The sequence below is a fragment of the Rhynchophorus ferrugineus genome, unplaced genomic scaffold (assembly GCF_030347505.1).
Source record: "Rhynchophorus ferrugineus isolate W39M unplaced genomic scaffold, kcgeb_rfMv2 rfM1, whole genome shotgun sequence".
In the NCBI taxonomy this organism is placed as follows: Eukaryota; Metazoa; Arthropoda; class Insecta; order Coleoptera; family Curculionidae; genus Rhynchophorus; species Rhynchophorus ferrugineus.
Genome location: NW_027472580.1, coordinates 89,105,553 through 89,126,638, shown reverse-complemented (window position 1 = coordinate 89,126,638; position 21,086 = coordinate 89,105,553). Strand labels below are relative to the sequence as shown.

Sequence of the window (21,086 nt, the reverse complement as noted above, 5' to 3'; positions counted from 1 at the left end):
AAAATATCGTCGATTTTATTGTTATTTCGAAACTATATAATTGTGCTTTTGCTCTTAAAATACGACATTCCATATAAAAAACGTGGACAAACACAAATGTTCCTGTTTATTACTGAAATATATGACAAAATAACAGGAAGAGCTATAAAGTTAAAGGATACAAAGCAAACGAAATTTATTGAGACTTAAGGGTCCTATTCATATGTGATAAATTTTATGATAATAACCACTAAAGCCTCCAATTGGAGTGTTTCTATAATTATTCAGTTCAAATCTTATACTTATAGAGGAAAGGCGATGGCTGTCGCTCAAAAAATGGAAGACAGAGACTGGGGATTGATCATATAACTCACAGTTCGCGCAGCGTTTGGGAACATCAAGTGGCTGTGCGAGAAATAACAATATCCTGGCCTCAGGCGATTGAGTTTCATTGCATGGGATCAGATAGAGGGAACACGGAAGAGACTGAAAAAGTCAGTTTTTATTTCAAACAATTTGTTTAATCCATCCTCTGGAACCCAGCGTCTTTGCACTGCAGCTCTGGTGATTCTGCCTGTTTATTCCCAACAATCACAACGTGAGAGGGGATCCACACTAGGGCAGCAAATGACTATCCAGCAAAAGTGATCGCAGGCGGCTTAGGGATATTGGAGACTAGAGAAGGTTTGTACTTCCATTCAAAGAAGCTATACAGCTAAGTGTAGTAGTCTGAAATAATGAACCGTTTACCATATGTCAGTAACTGTTCAGCGAGCCTGAAAAGATATATTCTGCCATTATAGGCAAAAGCACAACCAAGTCCTGTGTTGGATTTGGAGCCAACATTTTGCTCTCGTGAAAGAAGAGCGCTCCCCCTTGGAATGTAGGCGAAATATAGGCAATTGCTTAGTGATTATGACATTTATTATAAATATCGTATTTCATAATTGATCAACGATCCCTATATATGCGACAAACAATTGATATATCCACAATGCAGCAATATGTCGCGTCTGAATCCATTATGTCATTAATTAAATACAATATTTAATATAAAGTCGAGTATTCGGCGCGGGTTGCATATTCGAACCGGACAGGGAACCCCGAAAAAACCACGTACTACATGCGAAATATCGGAAATTATTAGTAAATAATAAAATACCGATAGCGACAGTCTGACAGTAATTATTAACGGCCCCGATTTTTGCTTTTAATTCGTTATAAAATTCGATAGTGTGCGTGTATTTTCAGGTCGCGCGCTTCATAAAGAACGACGCACAAAGGCGCGACTCATATTTTACCGATTCGATATAAATTCGGTCGCTTTTAATCGAATAGATGTTTTATTGGTCATTTCGACGTATTATATTTTATTAATTGGATTATATCCGCGCAAATGTATAGATCACCCCCGATCGGTAACGTATAAAAATATCTCTTGTCTTTTTGTGTTAGTCGATGTCATTGTTTTATGATACCTATAATATATAACTATATCTATATATAATCAAATTAAACTGGCTGGTAATCGGTAACTTCTAATTTACCCATTCCTTCCTAATGAATCAAACTAAGAAATTTCCGTCTCCAGCAAAATGTCTGTCAACTAAAGTGATTTTCTCATATTTTAACAAAATGCATAAACTTACACAGGTCCGTCTTTCAGCTTATTTCTATGTATATTTGGCTATTTCCAAGTTTTGGAGTTTACTCCCATTGTTGGTACCTCCAGAACTTCTCTACCACCGCTGCCTACTGATAAGGTTCGGACCGATAAAGTAGTTTGTAAAATTACATCCCAAATATGGAAGTTGCTTCAGTTCATAGTTTCAACGTTTCCAAACCTCTCAGAACCAAAGGTGTAGGACGATTTTTTAACAAATACTAGACATCTTATGGATACCCCACAATTTATAAGGGCCATGACGAGCCTTCAAAATGAAAGGCGGATTGCATTTAAGGAGGTCATAGAGAGGTTTTTAGAAAATCATAACGACCTTAACAATAAACCTGTAATAAAAAAATGCTAAAAGCATTTCGAGCTTTAGATATTCTAAGGAGTCTAAAAGTGCATCTGTTTCATCGACTATTTTTCGAGAAACTTGGGAGATGTGAGCAATAGAACAAAGTGAACCATTTAACAAAGGTGTTAAAAACACAGAAAAAAATTACCAAGGGCAAAATATATTTAACTAAAAAATTGAAACCACCTCGAAAAATAAATAAGGTACTCACTAGAAGATAAAAAATAATCAACCTTAGGTTCTTAACACAAAAAAAAACATTCTAATATAAAGTATGTTCATTGTAATCGTTGTAATTACACGTAATTACACATAACTATTACACATATTTTATATTCTACTAAACACAAATAATTTACCTTAATACCTACCTAAACCTATTTATCTATTCACAATAGTATTTTAATTACTACCAACCAATCACTATGAAGTTGGTACCGAGCAAAAATTTATACTATTATTTTTGTATTGTTTGAGCTCAGTACAACGGTACAAGCCCAATTTTGAAATCTACTTAATAATAAAAAGAAAAATGTTGAGAACTCTATAATTATAAACAATAACGCGAAGCTGTTCTAATTATGTGATAGGTGACTCTAAATGTCAATTTCAATGATATGCGATTAGCTCACTTTAATCCAATCACTGTGCATTAAGGTCGAATTTTTGTGTCGTTTGATTTACTGGCCTAGGAAAAGGTTTTATGCGACATATCGTGACTGGTCACGAAAACTGGATCTACTACCATAATCTTAACTGTAAAAATCAAGGTGTAGTACAGAAGAAACAGTCACATCGAGACCTGGTGGAATCAGCAAGATATGGTGTATTCACAACTTCTAAAACCGAATGAAACTATTACTACAGGTATTTAGGTACATTAATTCAACAAAATGAATCATGTGTTAAGGGGAAAAATAGCGGTAATAGCGAGAAATATAAACTAAGTCATCCTCCTGTATCACAACGTTCTGCTGCACATAGAAAGAGCGTTGAAGGATACGCTATTGCAGCTCGAATGGAAACTTCTTCTTCTGATTACTACAGTTCACACAATTTCAAAATTCTGATTCTACCAAACCGACATAGATTCGACAAAAAATTATAAGGGCTATCAGAAAATGATGGAGAGATCATTTTAATTATTATATTATACCAATTGTTCTCAAAAAGTGCTTGTTTAAAGTGAAATAATAATCAAAGTACATGCAAGTCTTGGTACATTCCGTGCAGACATTAAAATTAACTATGTTTCTTTTCATATCCAACCTCCCAACAATTATTTTCGAACCTATCTTGTTTCGACAAATAACGCCTTTTCACAATCCATCGTATGAAACTTAAGCCGACGTTTCTAAATTTGCAATTTAAATAATAGTTTCCGTCAGTTTTAGACGGCTATAAAATATAATACTTCTTTTTCGCGTCTCGCATCGTATTACTAATAAAAATCTAACAGCAAAAGTGCATTATCATAAAACTGTCGCCAATATAGCAGCATTGTTGAGCAAGTGTAACGGTTGTATACAACCACTTACAGTTCTATTCGACCGTTTATTTGAACCTTTGCGCTAAATTTATATCATCGTTTTTTGGGATTATATAGTACTTGTAATAACATCCGCTATGCTCTCTTTCTCTAGCTTCAACAGCAATAATACAGGATTGGGAACGAGTTTAAATAAATGTAGAACAGTGATACATCTAGCGTAGAACATTTACTTTTTTCTATTCTTACTCTTAGTAGTTCCACAATATGATCAGGGGGCAATAAGTATTTGTTATGTATATATCATATATGCCTGGCATGTAGAAAATCACTTCATTAAGTGATCTCCTGTATAAAATAATATTTTAATTCATTAGTCTTATACTAAAGCTTACTCTAAAGTCTGTATATATATCCAATAATCACATGGGATGGTGTTAGACGTTTTAGTCCACACTTCACTGTTACTTCGCATATTTACCTGATTAGCCAGTACATTTGGACACTCTTTCGAGGTACTTTACACAAACACGTTGAATTACACTCATTATTGGTTCTAGAGGAATATCACGTTGTATCTCTTCATTTGAAACTGTTGTATGATGGATATATTAGACTTGCTAGCGCTTCCTCATAATTGGATTTCATAGGACCAAATAGGCTTGATTATACAATAATACCCTGTTATATATATATATATATATATATATATATATATATATAGGCAGTATATTTGATGGAGTTTAACTCCAAGTTATTTCCGTTTGAAGAGTATGTCCTTCTTCCTAGTTAGGCATCGATCTAGGTGCATACCAAGATATTTAGCATCCTCTACTAGCGAGAGTTGACAATTATTGATATAGACTGGTGGACATGTTCTTTTACGCAGTGTAAAAGTTATATGACTGGATTTTGTTTTGTCGGCTTTTATACGCCATCTTTTCAGCCCCATTTGTATTTTATTTAAGTGTGTTTGTAGATTCACTAATAATAAAAAAATTATAAAAAATTATAAAAATGATAATAAAGTTACTTGATAGGGCTTCTCAGTAACCGAATATCGTACTGGAGAGCTTCAAAACAAGAAAAGTTCAACCTCCTAACAGGCCAAACTATATAGGAAAATATATAGGACAAAACTGACAAACCAAATAGTTGTTTTGTTCACAAAGAACATGGAACACACATTACAACTAGTTATATAGTATCTAGTAGTTTTTCTTAATATTATTCTATTAATGGAGACCTAAAATTTCATCGCTGAACTTCATCGTCTACAATGTCTACTTCAAAATTATTTTATATAATAAAAATTTGTTGTGAAGTGATAATTTCGATTGTAAATATTAACATAATAAAGTTAAATAGTGAGTCAAGATAAATTGGCTTACAAAGGAGCTATGTAGATAAACAAATTGAAATGTAAAATAAAGGTGGTTTATTTTTATATCAAGAAAACAGATAATAAGTTTTTTAACATATTAAAGAATTTTTGACATTTGAAGAGGCCAGAATTATGGGCCGATAGGTCTTAAATTTTCCCTAAATATATTACTTCGTACAACATTGGTTTCTCCCAACTTTTTTAACACAAAATCAAATAATATTGTTCTACAACTCACCTACCTCGCCTATCTCACCTGATTAAGTTCTATCGGATTCCCTAAACCTATTCCCTAAATTTAAGGCATCGACTGGAAAACTGGAATAGAATTAGTATATTCGTATTTTAAAAGTTTTAATATCCCTATAACTTAGCGGTATTTATTACTTAATCTTAATCTTAAATTGCCTATCAAACCAGAAATATTAACATCCAAAAAATTTTTTTTATTCCAGTTAAATTTACTTTAGAAAACAACACAAAAATATTATATGCCTTTTATATAATATCTGTAATATTTTATAGTAATATAAAACTCATTTTATTCTATTTAAAAAGAGATAGAATGTTGTTCATGAGAAAAGTTCGATCATGTAACCGAAAGAGCCTACAAAAGTTGTCCGTTTGTCCAACGCCTGCAAAATTCTTCAAAATATTATAACTACGGTTTATAATCAGGTAAACGTTTTAACGCATTGTTTTAATAAATTGCAAAAAGCCCGGTTTTTTATTGAAATTAGTTTTTTGTGCGTCGCAGATGCACTGAGTATTAGTACGGCACGATCACTAAAATGTATCGAAAAATTAAAAAAATCCTATTAAGGATTAAGCAATTAAGGAATGGCTTAAAGTACATAAATAAGTTTCGAGGAAATCATGTTAAAAATGAGCTATTTCAAATTATTACTCGAAGAACCCTACCCATACCAGCGTAGAAAAAATCACTTGTATATATATATATATATATATATATATATATATATATATATATATATATATATATATATATATATATATTGAGAACGAGAAATACAGTAATATCAAAATGTCTTTACAAGAAAAAACTGTACCGAAGGAAAGAAGAACTAAGCATAATAATAGTCCATGTTCAGTAGAGCAAAGTTGAACTTCAAAAATAAAAATGTATGGTTTCTTTAAAATCGCTACTTGTTTCTAGTCAAACTTCAAAATATAGTGTTTTTGTTTAACATTATTCCAATTCAATCCAATTCAGGAAAGGAGAACTAAGCGTAAAAGGCTAATATGCTCTCTAATGAAAGTAAAATACATTATAAATTTTGAACATTATTCCAATTCAATCTTGATATTATACTCGTTTTTTCGCGTCTCATCGCTGAAACGGTAACATAACCAGTGATAATTAAATATTCGTGTTCTATTTATTTTAGCAAATATATTCGGCTTGTAGGATGAAATTGCAAACATGTATCGGTCGAATATCTTTCGAATAAAATACCCAAACACAGGTGCATATATTAAAATGGGCTTCAATTGAATTATTTTTAATTGAACAGATATTTTGTTAATCCGGTACGTGTCAGTTTAATTTTATAAAATTAAATTCCTGTCTTTTGTATAGATGGATACGTTTGATTGTCATTGCTCGCCGTAATTCTCGTCCCATTCTGAACCATTTTTTTCTGTCGTTAAGGCTTCATTGGTGAACGAACGGCTGAAATAACTTTGTTGTAATGTACCGGTAACGAGACTGACCGAATTAAATATGTATGAAGGAAAAAAATAACAGCAGCAGGAAGGAAAAAATCGATGATGATGGTTTTTTGTCCGTTTCGGAAAAGAAGCGGAGATATAGTTTTATTGATAAGCTAGTTCTTGGTAATTTATCGACGTCGTTACGTACATTACAATACACTTCCTCTATTTTGTTATTTGCTGTAATTTATAGAGCATCCTAGTATAGAATTCCAAGCTTGGAGTTTACCAGAACCACGAACTGATTTATTTTATTATTCATTTATAGAGTTCTTACCATAGATTATTATATAGAGAATTCACTTAAACAAACGAAGTCGGAGAATTGTTTTTGCGTGGTCCCACCAAAGCAAGCTCTAAGATCACGTTTTGATACTTTTGATTGTTTCGTTTGAATTGTCCCAAGCAGGCATTTGATTGGTTCATTTCTATATTGCGATTATTCATTGCAGCTTCTTCATATATCGTCGTTTGTTTGTGCCTGATATAGAGTACGATCAACATTTTGCCAAATTTTGGTGACTTAATTGTAATTACTATTATTTGATTATAATATATCTTCATTCTCAAAAGTATTGTGCATCCAGTGTATGTGCTATTTGAAAAATGGACTGATAAAGCCACAAAACACAAGTTAGCTAGATTATAGCTGTGTGAGTGATTTTAGTTGACATGTATACAATTATTTATATAGAGAATTTATGACTATTTATATCTATGACTTAACTCCTTGATTTTACCATAAAAAAGTACAGCAGTAATTTGAATACATACCATAAATTTTAATTTTGTTTTGCTGTTCCTTAAAACATTACTTTTTGGTTTGTTTCCTTCAGTTGTACATATACCATATACCATTTAACCGTTTTAATTATTCGATCTATAATTTGATAATAAAATTTAAAATATAATCATAACTTGCCTCAATAGATTTCTGTTTTGAACGACGGGTTATCCCCATTCAAGGCGTCAACATCCTTCATGACAACGCCAGGCCACATACCGTGGTTTTGCACTCTCCTTATAGCCTGTTAACTTGTGATTATTTTTTGTTTACGCTCTTGAAAAAATCACTTGGAGGCAAAAATTAGTGGACTTTTACTATTATTTGATTATAACGTATTTTGATTCTCAAACGTATCGTCCGTGTATCCAGTATATGTGCGGAATCGTGCGTTTTTTCTTTGGAAGAAACCACCCAAGTTAGCTAGATTACGGATGTGTGGGTCTGTATTAGCATTACATTTACCTAGTACGTTTACAACTATTTATATAGAGCATTTGTATTCATATATATTGTTGTTTAGAGGAATAAAATACAAGAAATCATGAAAATATTACCCACACTTTAACACGCACTTAAGCTAAATGTGATTGTACTACATGAAAAAATGTTGTTACCCTTTAAAAAGTAAAGTGCCATGAAATAAAAACTTAATCATTTTGAAGGGGCTTATTTACTTTATGCATAATGTATATTGGTAAAAATACTTATAATTAATAAATTGGCTTAAGGCTCCTTAACCGCGATAACCTTTTCAACAAGGATGTCAAAAAATACATTAACACAAAATAAAATGATACAATTTGTAGACCAACAAGATAAGCTTGATTTTTTAGAAAAGATATTATCTCACAATTGTTTTATAATATTGTTAATAGATCCCTAAGATCTCTCTTTAACTTCTCGATTTTACCATAATAAGAGCACAGAAGTAATTTTGATATATATAATACATTTTAATTTTTTGTTACTGTTTGCCTATTTGGTATTTTTTCTCCATTCTGGCGTATATCATACACAATTTTCATAATAAAATAGTAAAAATAATAATAACTTGCCTCAATACATTTTTGTGTTGAACAAGTAAGTAAAATATTACGCTGCTCTACTTTCAGTATGTGGGAACAAAAAGATACAAACTTTAAAACATCTTATTAAAATTGATAGCACTAAAAATATGAAAAAAGGAAAAAGCACTATAAATAAATTTGATTATATTTGCCAGGGGATATGTTGAGATTTCAAATTAGATTCCAGCTCTTTTATATTCACATTTAATTATATATATATATATATATATATATATATATATATATATATATATATATATATATATATGTATGTATATTCTTTATATACTTATATTTTTGCTTTTGATATTTTATAATATTTGTATCTATATAGAATACTATTTTGATAAATTGTTTAGAAAAATTACATTTGAGTTTTATCTCAAATTTAATTTTTGCGTGATGGGTATGAAATCCTCAACCTCAAAGAAATGCTTTCCTAGTAAAATATTCTCATTATAGGTCCCTGTAAAGGCAATTTAAACTAACCAATGGAATGCAGCCAAATGACGTTCTCAGCGTCTTCCTGCTGAGACCACGCAAAACAATTCTGAAATTAAATGTATTAACATCCTATATATTAATTTATGCTCAACATGAAGTGGGAAGTTTTATTAACGCCATCACCTATATTTAACATATTTCTATATTATTATTTGCATTAATTATTTGTTCAGGGTTCTTTAAATCCTCCAAAATGTTGTTCCAATCCTTTGGCTACTGCTATACAAAGTCTATCTTGGAACGGTGCAGCTACTACTTGAATACCCATTGGTAAACCATCTTTTCCTAATCCCAATGGGACTTGTGTTACAGGCAACTTTAAAACATTCCATATAGAGAATAGATTGAAATTATAGGGCCTCAAGAATGCTGTGTAATGATAACTGGCTGGGAAGGGTGCAGATGGATAAATGAGGACACTGTTATTGTCTAATTTGCTCTGAAAAACTCGAAATATTATTTTAGGATGTGTTTGAATTCTTTATTCCATACCAAGATAGCTTATTTTAATTGTTGTGTTGTTTGTTTGGCCCATTTCTCATCAACCTTTTTCATTAATCCATTAATAAGGTTATATATTGTTGCTGTAGTAAAATCACCTCCGATTGTAAAATGTTTCACAATTTCAACGATTGAATTAATCTGCAAAATTTATAAATCTGTATAGTGACCTCTGTAAGTACCAACACTGACCTCTCCTTCTCTGTTGTTGATGTCATGTTTAAAGTTTGTTCCCTCCTGTGTCATCCAATATTTCCACAGTTTGGTTGTATATTTTAAATCTTCAAACTGCAACTCACTGGGCTTTGTCTTACATACCTCCTTAAACATTTCAATAGCCCTAGCACAGTTTTAATGTTACTTATAAAGTGGAAAAAATTTAAATCACCTGTTAAAGAAATATTTTGTTTCTCCTCTAAATGGACTCACAAAAATATCACGTGGATTAGAGACATAATAAACTTTCAGGTCTTTTATTGCTACTGGTTCATCTAAATTTAATTTTTGGACTCTTTTTGGCCCGGTCAAGACTTTAAGACACAAAAAACATGAAGTGGGTTACGAATGTATCCGATGCGATTTAATGGACAGCAAATCTTTAAAATTAACTTATAATATTTACTCCACTGACTACCATTTGGATTACCCTAGTAGTTTCAATTAAATATAAAATATTTATATGCAACTATAGAAAATTATTGTCATTTAAAAATAAAAAAAAAACATAAGTAGCTCATTTATGATAAAAATTTATAATTAATAATTCTTATCAGAAACAATTTTTTAAATGATACTATCATCGTTATTTTAAGCGAAATACATGGACAAAAATTGCAATATATATAATTTTAAAATTTACGTTTAGTTATGCAAAATTCTCGAATCCGCTTACATTGCAGTATCGATCGGCTGAAATAAAAAAAGTGTTATATTTAGATACCAGTAAACCTTTCATAAAACGTCGGATACGTGTCACATGCCGTACGTTTGTTCGGTATAGTTTTGTTTACATGTTTTCTTTGGTCTGCCGTTGTTCAACGATAGAATGCGAACAGAAATATTTAATGACCCAAATTTATTAAAGAACAGTTTCTGACATTTACTATTTGTTTTTCCTTCTTTACAGACTCGACGAACTTTTTAACGACCATCGCAGCGACCATAAAATGTCGTTCCTCTGTATTTACCATATTTGTCTCCTTCTGGGCAGTAACGTCTCAAGCCCACGTGTTAACATTTGGTGAATTGTAACGCTTTAGCATATAATTAAAAAAAGATTTAACGAAGGACGTTACAACAGAATCCGTCAAAAACATTAAAATAGTTTTTTAGATAAAATAACTGTGAACCGTAAACCAAAACTGAATGTAATTTATTGATTGGTTTGCAGTTATTTAATAGTTAACGGTAATGTTTTTGTAATTAATTAATTAGCTCGATAGATAATTATAGTTGTAATTTACATAAAATCAATTTATTAAAATTATTAATAAATTTTATAGTTTGAAATACGGATGTTCTTTATGTTTGTGATTGTCTTTATGTTGTGACAACAGTGGAAAATCCGACAAGGAATAACCATCCCCGTCAGGCCAGTAACCAGGCTGGATAAGACGAGACGTCTTCTGGGATCATCTCTAAGTTGGTCACTGGCTAGTCGGTAGACTTAATTCCGAGATCCAGTCCAGATAAACCCTCGTTGGTAAAAAGAAGACTTTAAAATATTTAATAATAACATAATCATAAGGAACAATAATCAGTTCATTTAGTTATAATAAACTAATTTATCTTTTTGCTATTACTATTCAATAATTTTAAATTTATAAATAAGTTTCCATCATACTACAAAAGAGGACGTCTTCAGTGATAGAGTCAATTGGAATCATGCTACCCTATTACTTTATTACCACTTATGGCTAAACTTTTTGAGTAATTTGTTCTAAAACAACTGAAACCTATTCGCGAGCAAAGAAAGCTTTGACAATCTCACCAGTATGGTTTCCAGGAACGTCCACTCAACAATTGACTAAGTACGTGGTTATTACATATGTTATTGGAAAGTCTGGTGTCGTTTTCATATTGCACAAGTTTTTGACAGAGTATGGCATAAATGTCTAATAATAAAATGATGGATGCTTAAGCATTTTCTAGCTGCTTTGAATATCTTAATCAAAATGGTAAAAGCTGGTGTGTCACAGCGAGTATGTTGGAACCGGTGGTCTATCTTCATTATATCACTACTCTTCCCATGACATTATATACCTGAAAAATTTAATCCCAAGTTGCAATATGGACTAAAAAACAGCAAATTAAATTGAACAAATCAAAACTAATAAATACAAGTTACACAGATAAGAGGATTACGCCACCACGTGTATGAACACAAGTTTGGAGTCTTAGAATAGCCTCGGATACCAAGAATACCAGATTGAAAGAATGCATAAAAGAGGAAAGTGACGAAGTCAACATCAAGTTCAGGAAAATATACCACTTGCCTGGTCAAATCTCTATGTTATCAATTTACAACAAGCTTATATTATATGAAAAGTACCGAAGACCAGTGTGAGCCACTTGCGACCTAGAAATTAATTGAATTTCCAAGGTAAGATATCTAACAATAACATAATTCTGAAATATTAGCGAATTTTTGGCATTATATATACCTGCTTTTATACATAATGGGAATTAATCTGTTAAAATTAAAGATGGGAAAAAATGGGACTAGCAGATGAACAATATTTCGACTGAAATCATTTGTCAATTCACCACAATGTACAGTGATTTATAAAAAATAGTGAAGGTTTACAGCAACAGTGCAAATATGCCGTTTTCTAGCTAATTACTAACAAAGATATTAAAAAACGAAAATGTATGGATGGTCTCCCAGAAAAGGTCGATGTTGGAAAGTTGGATGCTACGACCAAATCAAACAATTAAAAGAGATCACTATAAATTCAAGTTAATGTATTGGATGCAACCATTAAAAAAAATTCCTACATGGACACTTACTGTATTCACCAAACTTTGATCTCCATTATTATGTTCGATGGTAGTAGATGTTATATGTCCATTCTGTGATTCTGTGTGGTATTTACATTTCCATGAAACTTAACAAGACGTAGAATTTATTCAAGAATTTTGGCCCTTATAAATTACATATACAACTCTTGGTCATTGTAATATTTTTGATTATACTGGAGAAATGACAACATTTTCGCAAAGAATAAAATAATGTGTTCAATATAAAATAAAACTATATTCAAAAGCTGTACTAAAGTTTAATGAAGTACCTTACTATAACCTATCGAAAAGGTATATATATATATATATATATATATATATATATATATATATATATATATATATATATATATATGCTCGAGATGAGGATTGAAAGAAAAACGATTCTTATTCAAATAAGGATAAAGTGACTTTGAAACTTGATAATGCTAGAGTACATAGAGTAAAATCTGTGAAAACATGAAATAGATCTTATTGATGTTATTATTAACTATTTTAGTAAATGGTCATTTTCATATCAACTTCAGCTTGAACCAACAATTGTTGGATTCGACATCGGTATGTGGAATACCAGATAATGTAACCTCAGAAAACAAATAGCCCAAATTATACTAAAACTAAATCATGAATTTACCAGAAATATATATCGAAATTAATCTAGAACCTGTAGAGAAATATAGTATTTTATTCCAATATAAATAAAAATGATATTTTGATCCTAATTCTCTAATATTACAAAAATACAAATTATTGTTTATATTAATTAAATTGCTGGACAAACAAAGCATTATAAAATCCCTAATATAATTGATAAAATATTACTACTAAATTAATCTCAATCAACTCATTATAAAAGTTTCAACAAACAGACAACCGATTTGAATAATGTACAACAGAAACATTCAAATTATTAACTGAAATTAATATTAAAAGTGTTAAATGATAAAAATAAAATGTGCCCTAATACAAGTAAAAATAACTTCTTGATCATGATCTTTTAATTTAACAACAGATTTAGAAACAGCTGTTCCCAAAAAATACAGACACTAAATTTAAAAATAACCCAACGGTTTATGGGGTACTTGCTAAAGAGTCCACAAAAATAGTGGTGAAAGATCAATAAAAAATAATAATTTTAATAATAATGTCAAACACAAAAATTATATTTTATTTAATGGTTCGTAATTTTAAGCGTAATGTTTCTATGATGAATTTGTTTAAAAAAAAAGTTATCGTCATTTCCTATGTTTATAAAGTTATGTTACTTAATATTAATAAACGGATATACATCAAATATTAACGCGAAATATCCAAACATATGACAAGCGCATCGAGATATCTAATCGAGTTGGCATAAGCAGTCTTATTGAATTACGAAATAAATTCCACGAAGCAGCTATATATTTTGATAGTTTCTTTGCTCCATTAAGGAATTAAACTGATTACTGATATATCAAATATTATATAGTACTGCAAGAAAATATATCTTAACTAATAAATGATAATATCGCACGTACGTAAAGAACAATATACAATAATCTTTACTGATTTATGTGGTATATATAATACATTATAGTAAAAACAATCTGTAGCTATACCTCTCAGTTACATATCTACCATATCTACGTAGATATAATAATCAGGTACTATAATAACAATTTGTCAAAATTCGTTAAAAATCCTATTGGAGGGAAATTTAAACTTAAGGAAATACATATAATATAACAAAAATGAAATATATTTCGAAATAAACGTCTCTAAATTGCAAAACTATTGTAATCGAAATAGTGCCTTTTGTACATTATAGTATTTGAAATTTTGGGTGGTACCTTAACCAAGAAAAATTACCGATATTTTCCTTATGATATTAGGAATTTATAATAATAAAAGCTTTTTTCATACGAGAGTTCCCGCGGTATTATTTATAATAAATAGTATTATTAAAATATCTCAATAAATGGGTCTTATATTTTCCTCAATATATTGAATTTATGCCTACAAGTGATTGAAAACTATATTCAGTGATATAAAATATTAATATAAGGTCAAGACAATAAACAAAAGCAAAGATATTGATCATTAATAAAGATAAGAATTCAGTGTACAGAATTTAATATTTTTTTAACAACAGTATTATACATATTATAATTTGTATTTGAAATTAATTCTAATTTCGCTAAGGCTAATAAAAATGTAAAAATTGTTTTCACTTGTAAATATAATACGAAGTAAAAAGTTAGAATGGCATTAAAATAAATATTAGTAATAATTATATCGATACCTAGATATATGTTATATCCGTCTTTTTTAAAAGCAATTAATTAAGTAAATAAAACAATCAAGGAAAAATATAACATTTATGAAAAGTTAATTTAAAATAAAACGAAATTATGTTAATAACTGATTCCAATTATCTATGTATATTATTCACACAAATGTAGACAGATTTTATTTCTAAAAAATATTGATTTAAAAGTTCAACAACATTACAAACAATGAGATATCTGCAGAACTATTAAAATTAAATAAATCAAAACAACTTTAAATTTATTTTGATATGTATGTAATTGGTGCTTTTTAGAGGAAGAATTTTAAAGTTTTATTTAGAATTTGACTATTTTATTTAATATTTGTGTATTTTTGTAATACAGAATAAATGTACAAATATCAAAGTATTTTGATAAAGGAAATAAAAAAAAAATATTGAGACTCGAACAAGTTTGAAAACAATTTGGAGACATGTTGCATAAATAATAAGGCTACTTGAGAAGACCTAATTGCATATCATTTTTGTTTTATTAGTATTTATTTTAAATGATATCCATGAAAAGGCCTTAAATTTTGATGTGATTGCAACTAAATGTTGTGCTTTTAAGTGCTTGGTTTTTTATTCAGATTTTAGTTTTATGAAATATTACTTTGTGCTTTATTTAGATTTCCACGATTTCAAAATCTTGTATAAAAAATAAACAAAGATGTACAATTCATTTGATTTGATATTTTTATTGTGATCTTTACGATTAATGTTTTATTGATTTTTGTTAAAAAAAACTGTATTTATGGAAAAATTTATTCTTTTGCAATTTTTATTATATGATTTATAGCTTGAAAGTGAAAATTTTTGACTTTTAAGAGGTTATTTCAACTATTCTTGTATATTTTCAGTACTGATTTTAATTCTTATAAGCAAAATGATTAAATAAAATTTTACTATTTTATTTAATGTTTGTGTATTTTTTTAATACGCAATAAATAATTAGAAGAAATATTGATTACTGTACAAATATCAAAGTACTCTGGCAAAGGAAACGAAAAACCAGAATTATTGAGAGGACAGCTTTCAAAACAATGTGGAGACATGTTTAACAAATAATGACTACCTGAAAAGACTTAATTGCATATTATTTTATTAGTATTTATTTTAAATGATATCCATGAAAAGATTTTAAATTTTAGTATGATTGCAACTAAATGCTGTGCTTGTTAAAAGTTTGTTAAAAAGTGTTTGTTAAAAAACTGTATTTATAAAAAAAAATTAATTCTTTTGCAATTTTTTTAATATGATATATGACATGAATGTGAACATTTTGGACTTTTAAGAGCTTATTTCAACAATTCTTGTGTATTTTCAACACATATTTATATTTTAGTTCTAAGAAACAAAATGAAATGTCTGTTTAGTTATCAGTGCTGTTTTCGATAATATATTCAATTAAAGTCGTAAGAATGGTGGGCGATTCGTATAATGAAACGATTTATTTAAAGTTTGACATCATATTTATTTATATAATTCATTTTATTTTTGCAATTCGTAAAAAATATACACATAATACAAACCAAAGAGGAAAAACAAATAAATATATCTATATACAATACTTACAAAAATAATACATGAGGAAAGAATTACACATTTCCATACTTATAGTAACTTTGAAGAACCAGTGTTCTGGCAAAGAATCGTCCGCCGATTCGGAAGTACAATAGTTTAAATATATATATATATAATTTTTTTTGGTTTAACCGATTTAGAATCGTGAAGCAATATATGTTAGTTCGGAATCTGAATCCGTGGACGAATCAGTCGCGACAAAAGCAAAATTGTTTTAGTCTCTCAATACAATATACCTAGTCAGTCAGCAAAATGTATCACACAAGATAGGCCTGGCCACCGTTATGGTTGGCCTGGGTCTGCATCACCACGTGGGTTGGCCTCCATGGAGGCCCACGACGTCCTGAACCGCCCCTCTCCAAGGTGCTGTAGTCTGAGTCTATACTGGAGTAGATGTGATCGGATATTGGCCTGGGCTCCTGGGTTATCCGTCGAGACGGTCTAGGGGATGGAGTGGCCGTCGTCGCCGACGAGTAATTCGCGTCCTCCGCCTCCTGCGGGTTCCCTGCCGAGTAAGCCGGTGGAGGCAGCATCTGCATGCCGGGAGAAGGCGCCCTCTGGGCGCAGACCTTTTCGGGGAAGTGATGGTGACTGTGGTGGGTACCGTTGGGTACTACCCGGGAATCTATCGTGTAATTGTTGATATTTCTCCGGTAGTTGGCGTTGTTTTTGCCTCGAGGTTCGACTGAAGGTAGTACGTATTTCAGTTTCTCCCAGAAGCGCCTCTCGCCCCATTGAACTGTCTCGGCTGTTTTGAGGTACAGCCGCAGCTCGGGGTCCAGGATGGCTTCGCGCATGAGTCCCTCCTCGATGATCACCAGCTTATGGACTCGGCCTTTGAGCGCTTCGTGAAGGGCTTGTCGTAAATCGAACCGGGACCATTCCGTTTCCATAAAATTCCTGGTCAGGACCAAGATGACTCGGCGACTGGCTTCGGAGGCTTCCAGCATGGCGGGGGCGGCATGTTGGATGTAGGCGGCGTGGGGAAGATCGCGATAGTGCAGACAGAGTTGGTATTTCGGTTCCAGTTCCATGGCCAGGCTCTGGACGACCCATTCCTCGTCCTTGGGGCTATAGCACACGAAAGCGTCGTAGACCTTGTTTCGGTCGTCGAACTGTTTAGCACTGGATTCTCTGAAGTTACACAGCCTGACACCGTAGCGCGAATACACCCACACCCGCACGTTATCGCGAAAAATAAACCAGAGTACCAAGACTACCAAAATGAATATCACAATACCAAGCGTTATCACAACCATCGGCCAATAGTCCGACACTAACATCGAGTCTATTACGGAACTTCCTGCGTAAAAATCACTGCACGCCGTCGAGTTAAAGTCCAGCTCGCGTCTCTGAGGTGGTTTCGAGTCCTGATTGTAACACATGATGTTTCCGCTGTCGATCACACGAACTGCGTTCTCAGCCACCCACGTAGTAAGTCCCTGAAGGAATTTGCAACGACACGACCAAGGGTTGTTCGCGATCATAATCTCGTTCAGGCGAGTATTAGCCGAAAACTGCCACACGGGAAAACTAACCAGCTTGTTTCCGTCCAATCTCAATATCTCCAGTGAAATCAACGGGTCGAAAGTACGATTTCCGACGTGAGCGATGAGATTGTTCTGAAGATAGAGCTCCTTCAAGTTTTCCAATTGTTCGAACTCGTATCCCTTCAATTTGGCGATTCGGTTATTCTCGAGATGCAGGACTTGGAGGGCGTTCAAACTGTTGAAAGTACTGTTTTGAATCGCCTCGACATTGCTGTTGTTCACGAACAGAGTCTTAAGGTTCTTGCGTCCGATGAATGCGTGATTTTGTAGTTCTTTGATGTCGTTCCCGTCGAGGTAAACTTCGGTGGCGTCCATGGGGATTTTTTGGGGTATTTCGGCGGCGGCCTGTCCGGAACAGTCCACCACGTTGGTGTTCCATGTTTGGTCGTGATAGCAAGTGCAATTATTCGGACAGGTCATTTCGCAATCGCATGCATCAAAATCACAACAATGGCACAAAGTAAAACAGTGAGTTTCATACCTGCACAAGAAATCACTGGCTTTGGCCTGACTCAGCGGCATGTGAGTCATTCCTCGGGAGTGTGTCATCTTGCACATGACGTTGTCGGAATCCATTACTTTCGGGTATTGACGGGAACCGGACATGTTGTTGATTAGCTGCAGCCATTCCATGGTACAGTCGCAGTGGAACGGATTTCCTCCAAGATAGACCTCGGGTAATGTTCGGTTGGATGGCACATGGGCGATTCTCAAGGCATTCAAGTCGAAATTCACCAAATCGTTGGCGTACATATCGACTCTGGTTAAATTCGTTTTATCCACGAAGGTGTTGGACTGAATCTTCTTGATAAAGTTGTTATTGATGAACAACAACTCGATACTATTCGGGATGGACATAGGCGATATTTCCGTGATTCTATTATGACTAGCGTCCAAAGTTTTCACACCAATCTCATCCTGGATTTTGTAATAATTTCCCAAATGCTCGATGAAATTTCCATGAATGTCCAACCACTTCAGATTACTGGGAATAAAAGCGTAATCGAACCAAACGAGATGATTTTCCGACAAATTCAGCCACAACAAACTAGCTAAAGTGGCGAAAACACCGTTGATATCAGTGAGGAAATTTTCATCTAACCTGATAGCTTCGATTTGGGTGTTTCTATCGAAAGTACCCCGTTCGATGGTTTGGATTTTGTTTTTCGCCAGATTCAGAACTTGCAAACTAGGTAAATCCCATAACATACCTCTCGACAAATTCCCGATAATATTATCGATAAGTCTCAGTCCGGTCAGCTGACCCAGATTCTTGAACGAGCCGTTACGGAATTCGCTGATTTGATTCTCGCCCAGATCCAGTGTCTTTAAGAAAGTCAGTTCCTGAATGGCATCGGGAACTTCCGCCAAAGCGTTCGAACTCAAATCCAACTCCTTCAAGGCAGAACAATTCTGAAACGCCCTGGGGTCCACGTTAACGATGAGATTATTGTTCAGCGTTAGTTTAGAGAGAACGAATAATCCGTTGAATAATTGCGAACCGATGGTATTAAGTCGGTTCTCGGCTAGGTTGAGTGTGTGCAGATTGTACAGCGGCAGGAAGGCGTTATCCTCGATGAAACCGATGGAGTTATTGCGGAGATCGAGAATTTGCAGGAAAAATAAATCCTTAAAGGTTTTGCTGTCGATGCGGGTGAGCGCGTTATGAGACAGATTTAACACAATCAATCTTATAAGTCCCGAAAACGTACCGTTGTCGACGTGTCCGCTGGTAAGCTGATTACCGCTGAGATCCAAGACGAGTAGCTGTTCAAGTCGATGGAATAATCCCTTGGCCAGCGAATACAGCGAGTTGTTTTGCAGGTGAATTTCCTTGAGCTCCGGCGAACCGGCGAAGAGTCCTTGCGGAAGCAATCCGATTTTATTGTTGGACAGGTCCAATACTTTGAGCGACGCCAGTCCCGTTAAACTCTCGCCAGACAAGTCGGTGATGTTATTGTATTGCAGGTTCAGGTTTTGTAAGCGTCTTAACTTAGAAAGTCCGGAATCCTCGCCCAGCACTCGGATATCGTTGTAGCTGAGATCGAGATTCTGCAGATCGCTGGAACTGCATTCCGGTACGTTGATACCGATGCGTTCCGACGACCGGATTCGATTTCTGGTCAAGTTTAGCGTGTGCAGATTGCCCATACTACAGAACGCACCTTCCGGTACCGCCCGGATATTGTTATCGGCCAGATCCAATATCTGCAACTCCTTCAATCCCTGGAAACTGTAAGTGGTCAGTTCGAGGTTCTTGTTCGGACCCCAGTGCGAATTGTAACTGTTGACGAACAACCGCTTCAGGTTGTAAAGACCCTCGAAAGATTTCGTCTCGATGGCGAGGATCTTACAGTTCTCGATGCGGAGGTCCTCGAGCTCGTGGAGACGCTGTAAACTGGTCGCGGGTAACACGCTCTCCAAGAGGATCGCCTCCGAACAGGTGATCTTCAATTTCGACGTAATCTCGGCCGGTAGACTGGATATGTTGGCGCCGCTACCGTCCAGCAGACGGACGTTGCACGTAGCCGCGAGCTTGGAGCTGCCCTCGTTGTTGTCCGGCAACCAGGAACATTGTTCCGTGCCTTCGTATCTCGAAGAACCCACTGCACCAATCACCAACACGATTAACAACAACGGCAACATGACGAAATATCAACGAAGAAAAAAAAACAAAACAAAAAAATCGGTCCGTTCAGTCACACAACCATAATAGTCCCCGTTCGGTCTAAATCTAGCACTTTGCGCGTCACTATTCGTTACAGTCCAAAGCGTTCATACTCGACGTGTTCGCGGGCTTGACATCGTCGTCCGACTAGTCGTCTAACGCACCGGCTACGATCTGACTCCGAACACGATCGAAACTACACTGAAGAAACGCTTTCGAATACTGCGGTATAATAACGGACTTGTGGGACGGCTAGCGACGCATGCTCCTTGCGTCCAAGTCGGGAAAATAGCGACGCCAGAGGGCACCACCTGACGGGGATCTCGACGATGTAAATACAAGAACACACACGGGGACTTCGTTCGGAATTTTGTCAGCGACTTTTGGTAAAAAGTCCCACGATCGCCACTTAATTTACGCACGATTTTAACTGCAAATAAAGCTTTCTAAAAAAATAATATGAAATTATCAGATTCTTAAGAATTTTAA

General features: G+C 33.5%; 1 protein-coding gene, 1 long non-coding RNA gene and 1 pseudogene across 3 annotated transcripts; all 3 read right to left on the bottom strand.

Moving 5' to 3' along the window:
- Positions 1–9,063: 9,063 nt before the first annotated feature.
- On the bottom strand, positions 9,064–9,407 carry LOC143206650 (fatty-acid amide hydrolase 2-A pseudogene; annotated as a pseudogene). Its single transcript, XR_013008490.1, has one exon. The product of XR_013008490.1 is annotated as a fatty-acid amide hydrolase 2-A pseudogene (transcript).
- Positions 9,278–10,010, bottom strand: LOC143201129 (uncharacterized). The gene is made up of 4 exons (XR_013006886.1): positions 9,858–10,010; positions 9,662–9,809; positions 9,461–9,610; positions 9,278–9,407 (listed from the first exon to the last, which is right to left on the bottom strand). It is a non-coding gene; the product is annotated as an uncharacterized LOC143201129 (long non-coding RNA).
- Positions 10,011–16,244: 6,234 nt separating this feature from the next.
- On the bottom strand, positions 16,245–20,816 carry Toll-7 (Toll-like receptor 7). The gene has a single exon (XM_076397538.1). It carries the CDS (start codon positions 20,573–20,575, stop codon positions 16,637–16,639), a length of 3,939 nt encoding a protein of 1,312 aa, XP_076253653.1. The 5' UTR covers positions 20,576–20,816; the 3' UTR covers positions 16,245–16,636.
- Between the last annotated feature and the right edge of the window lie 270 nt (positions 20,817–21,086).

Excerpts from the sequence above, each read along its gene's own strand:
- Toll-7 (XM_076397538.1), bottom strand. The coding sequence starts at position 20,575 with ATGTTGCCGTTGTTGTTAATCGTGTTGGTGATTGGTGCAGTGGGTTCT.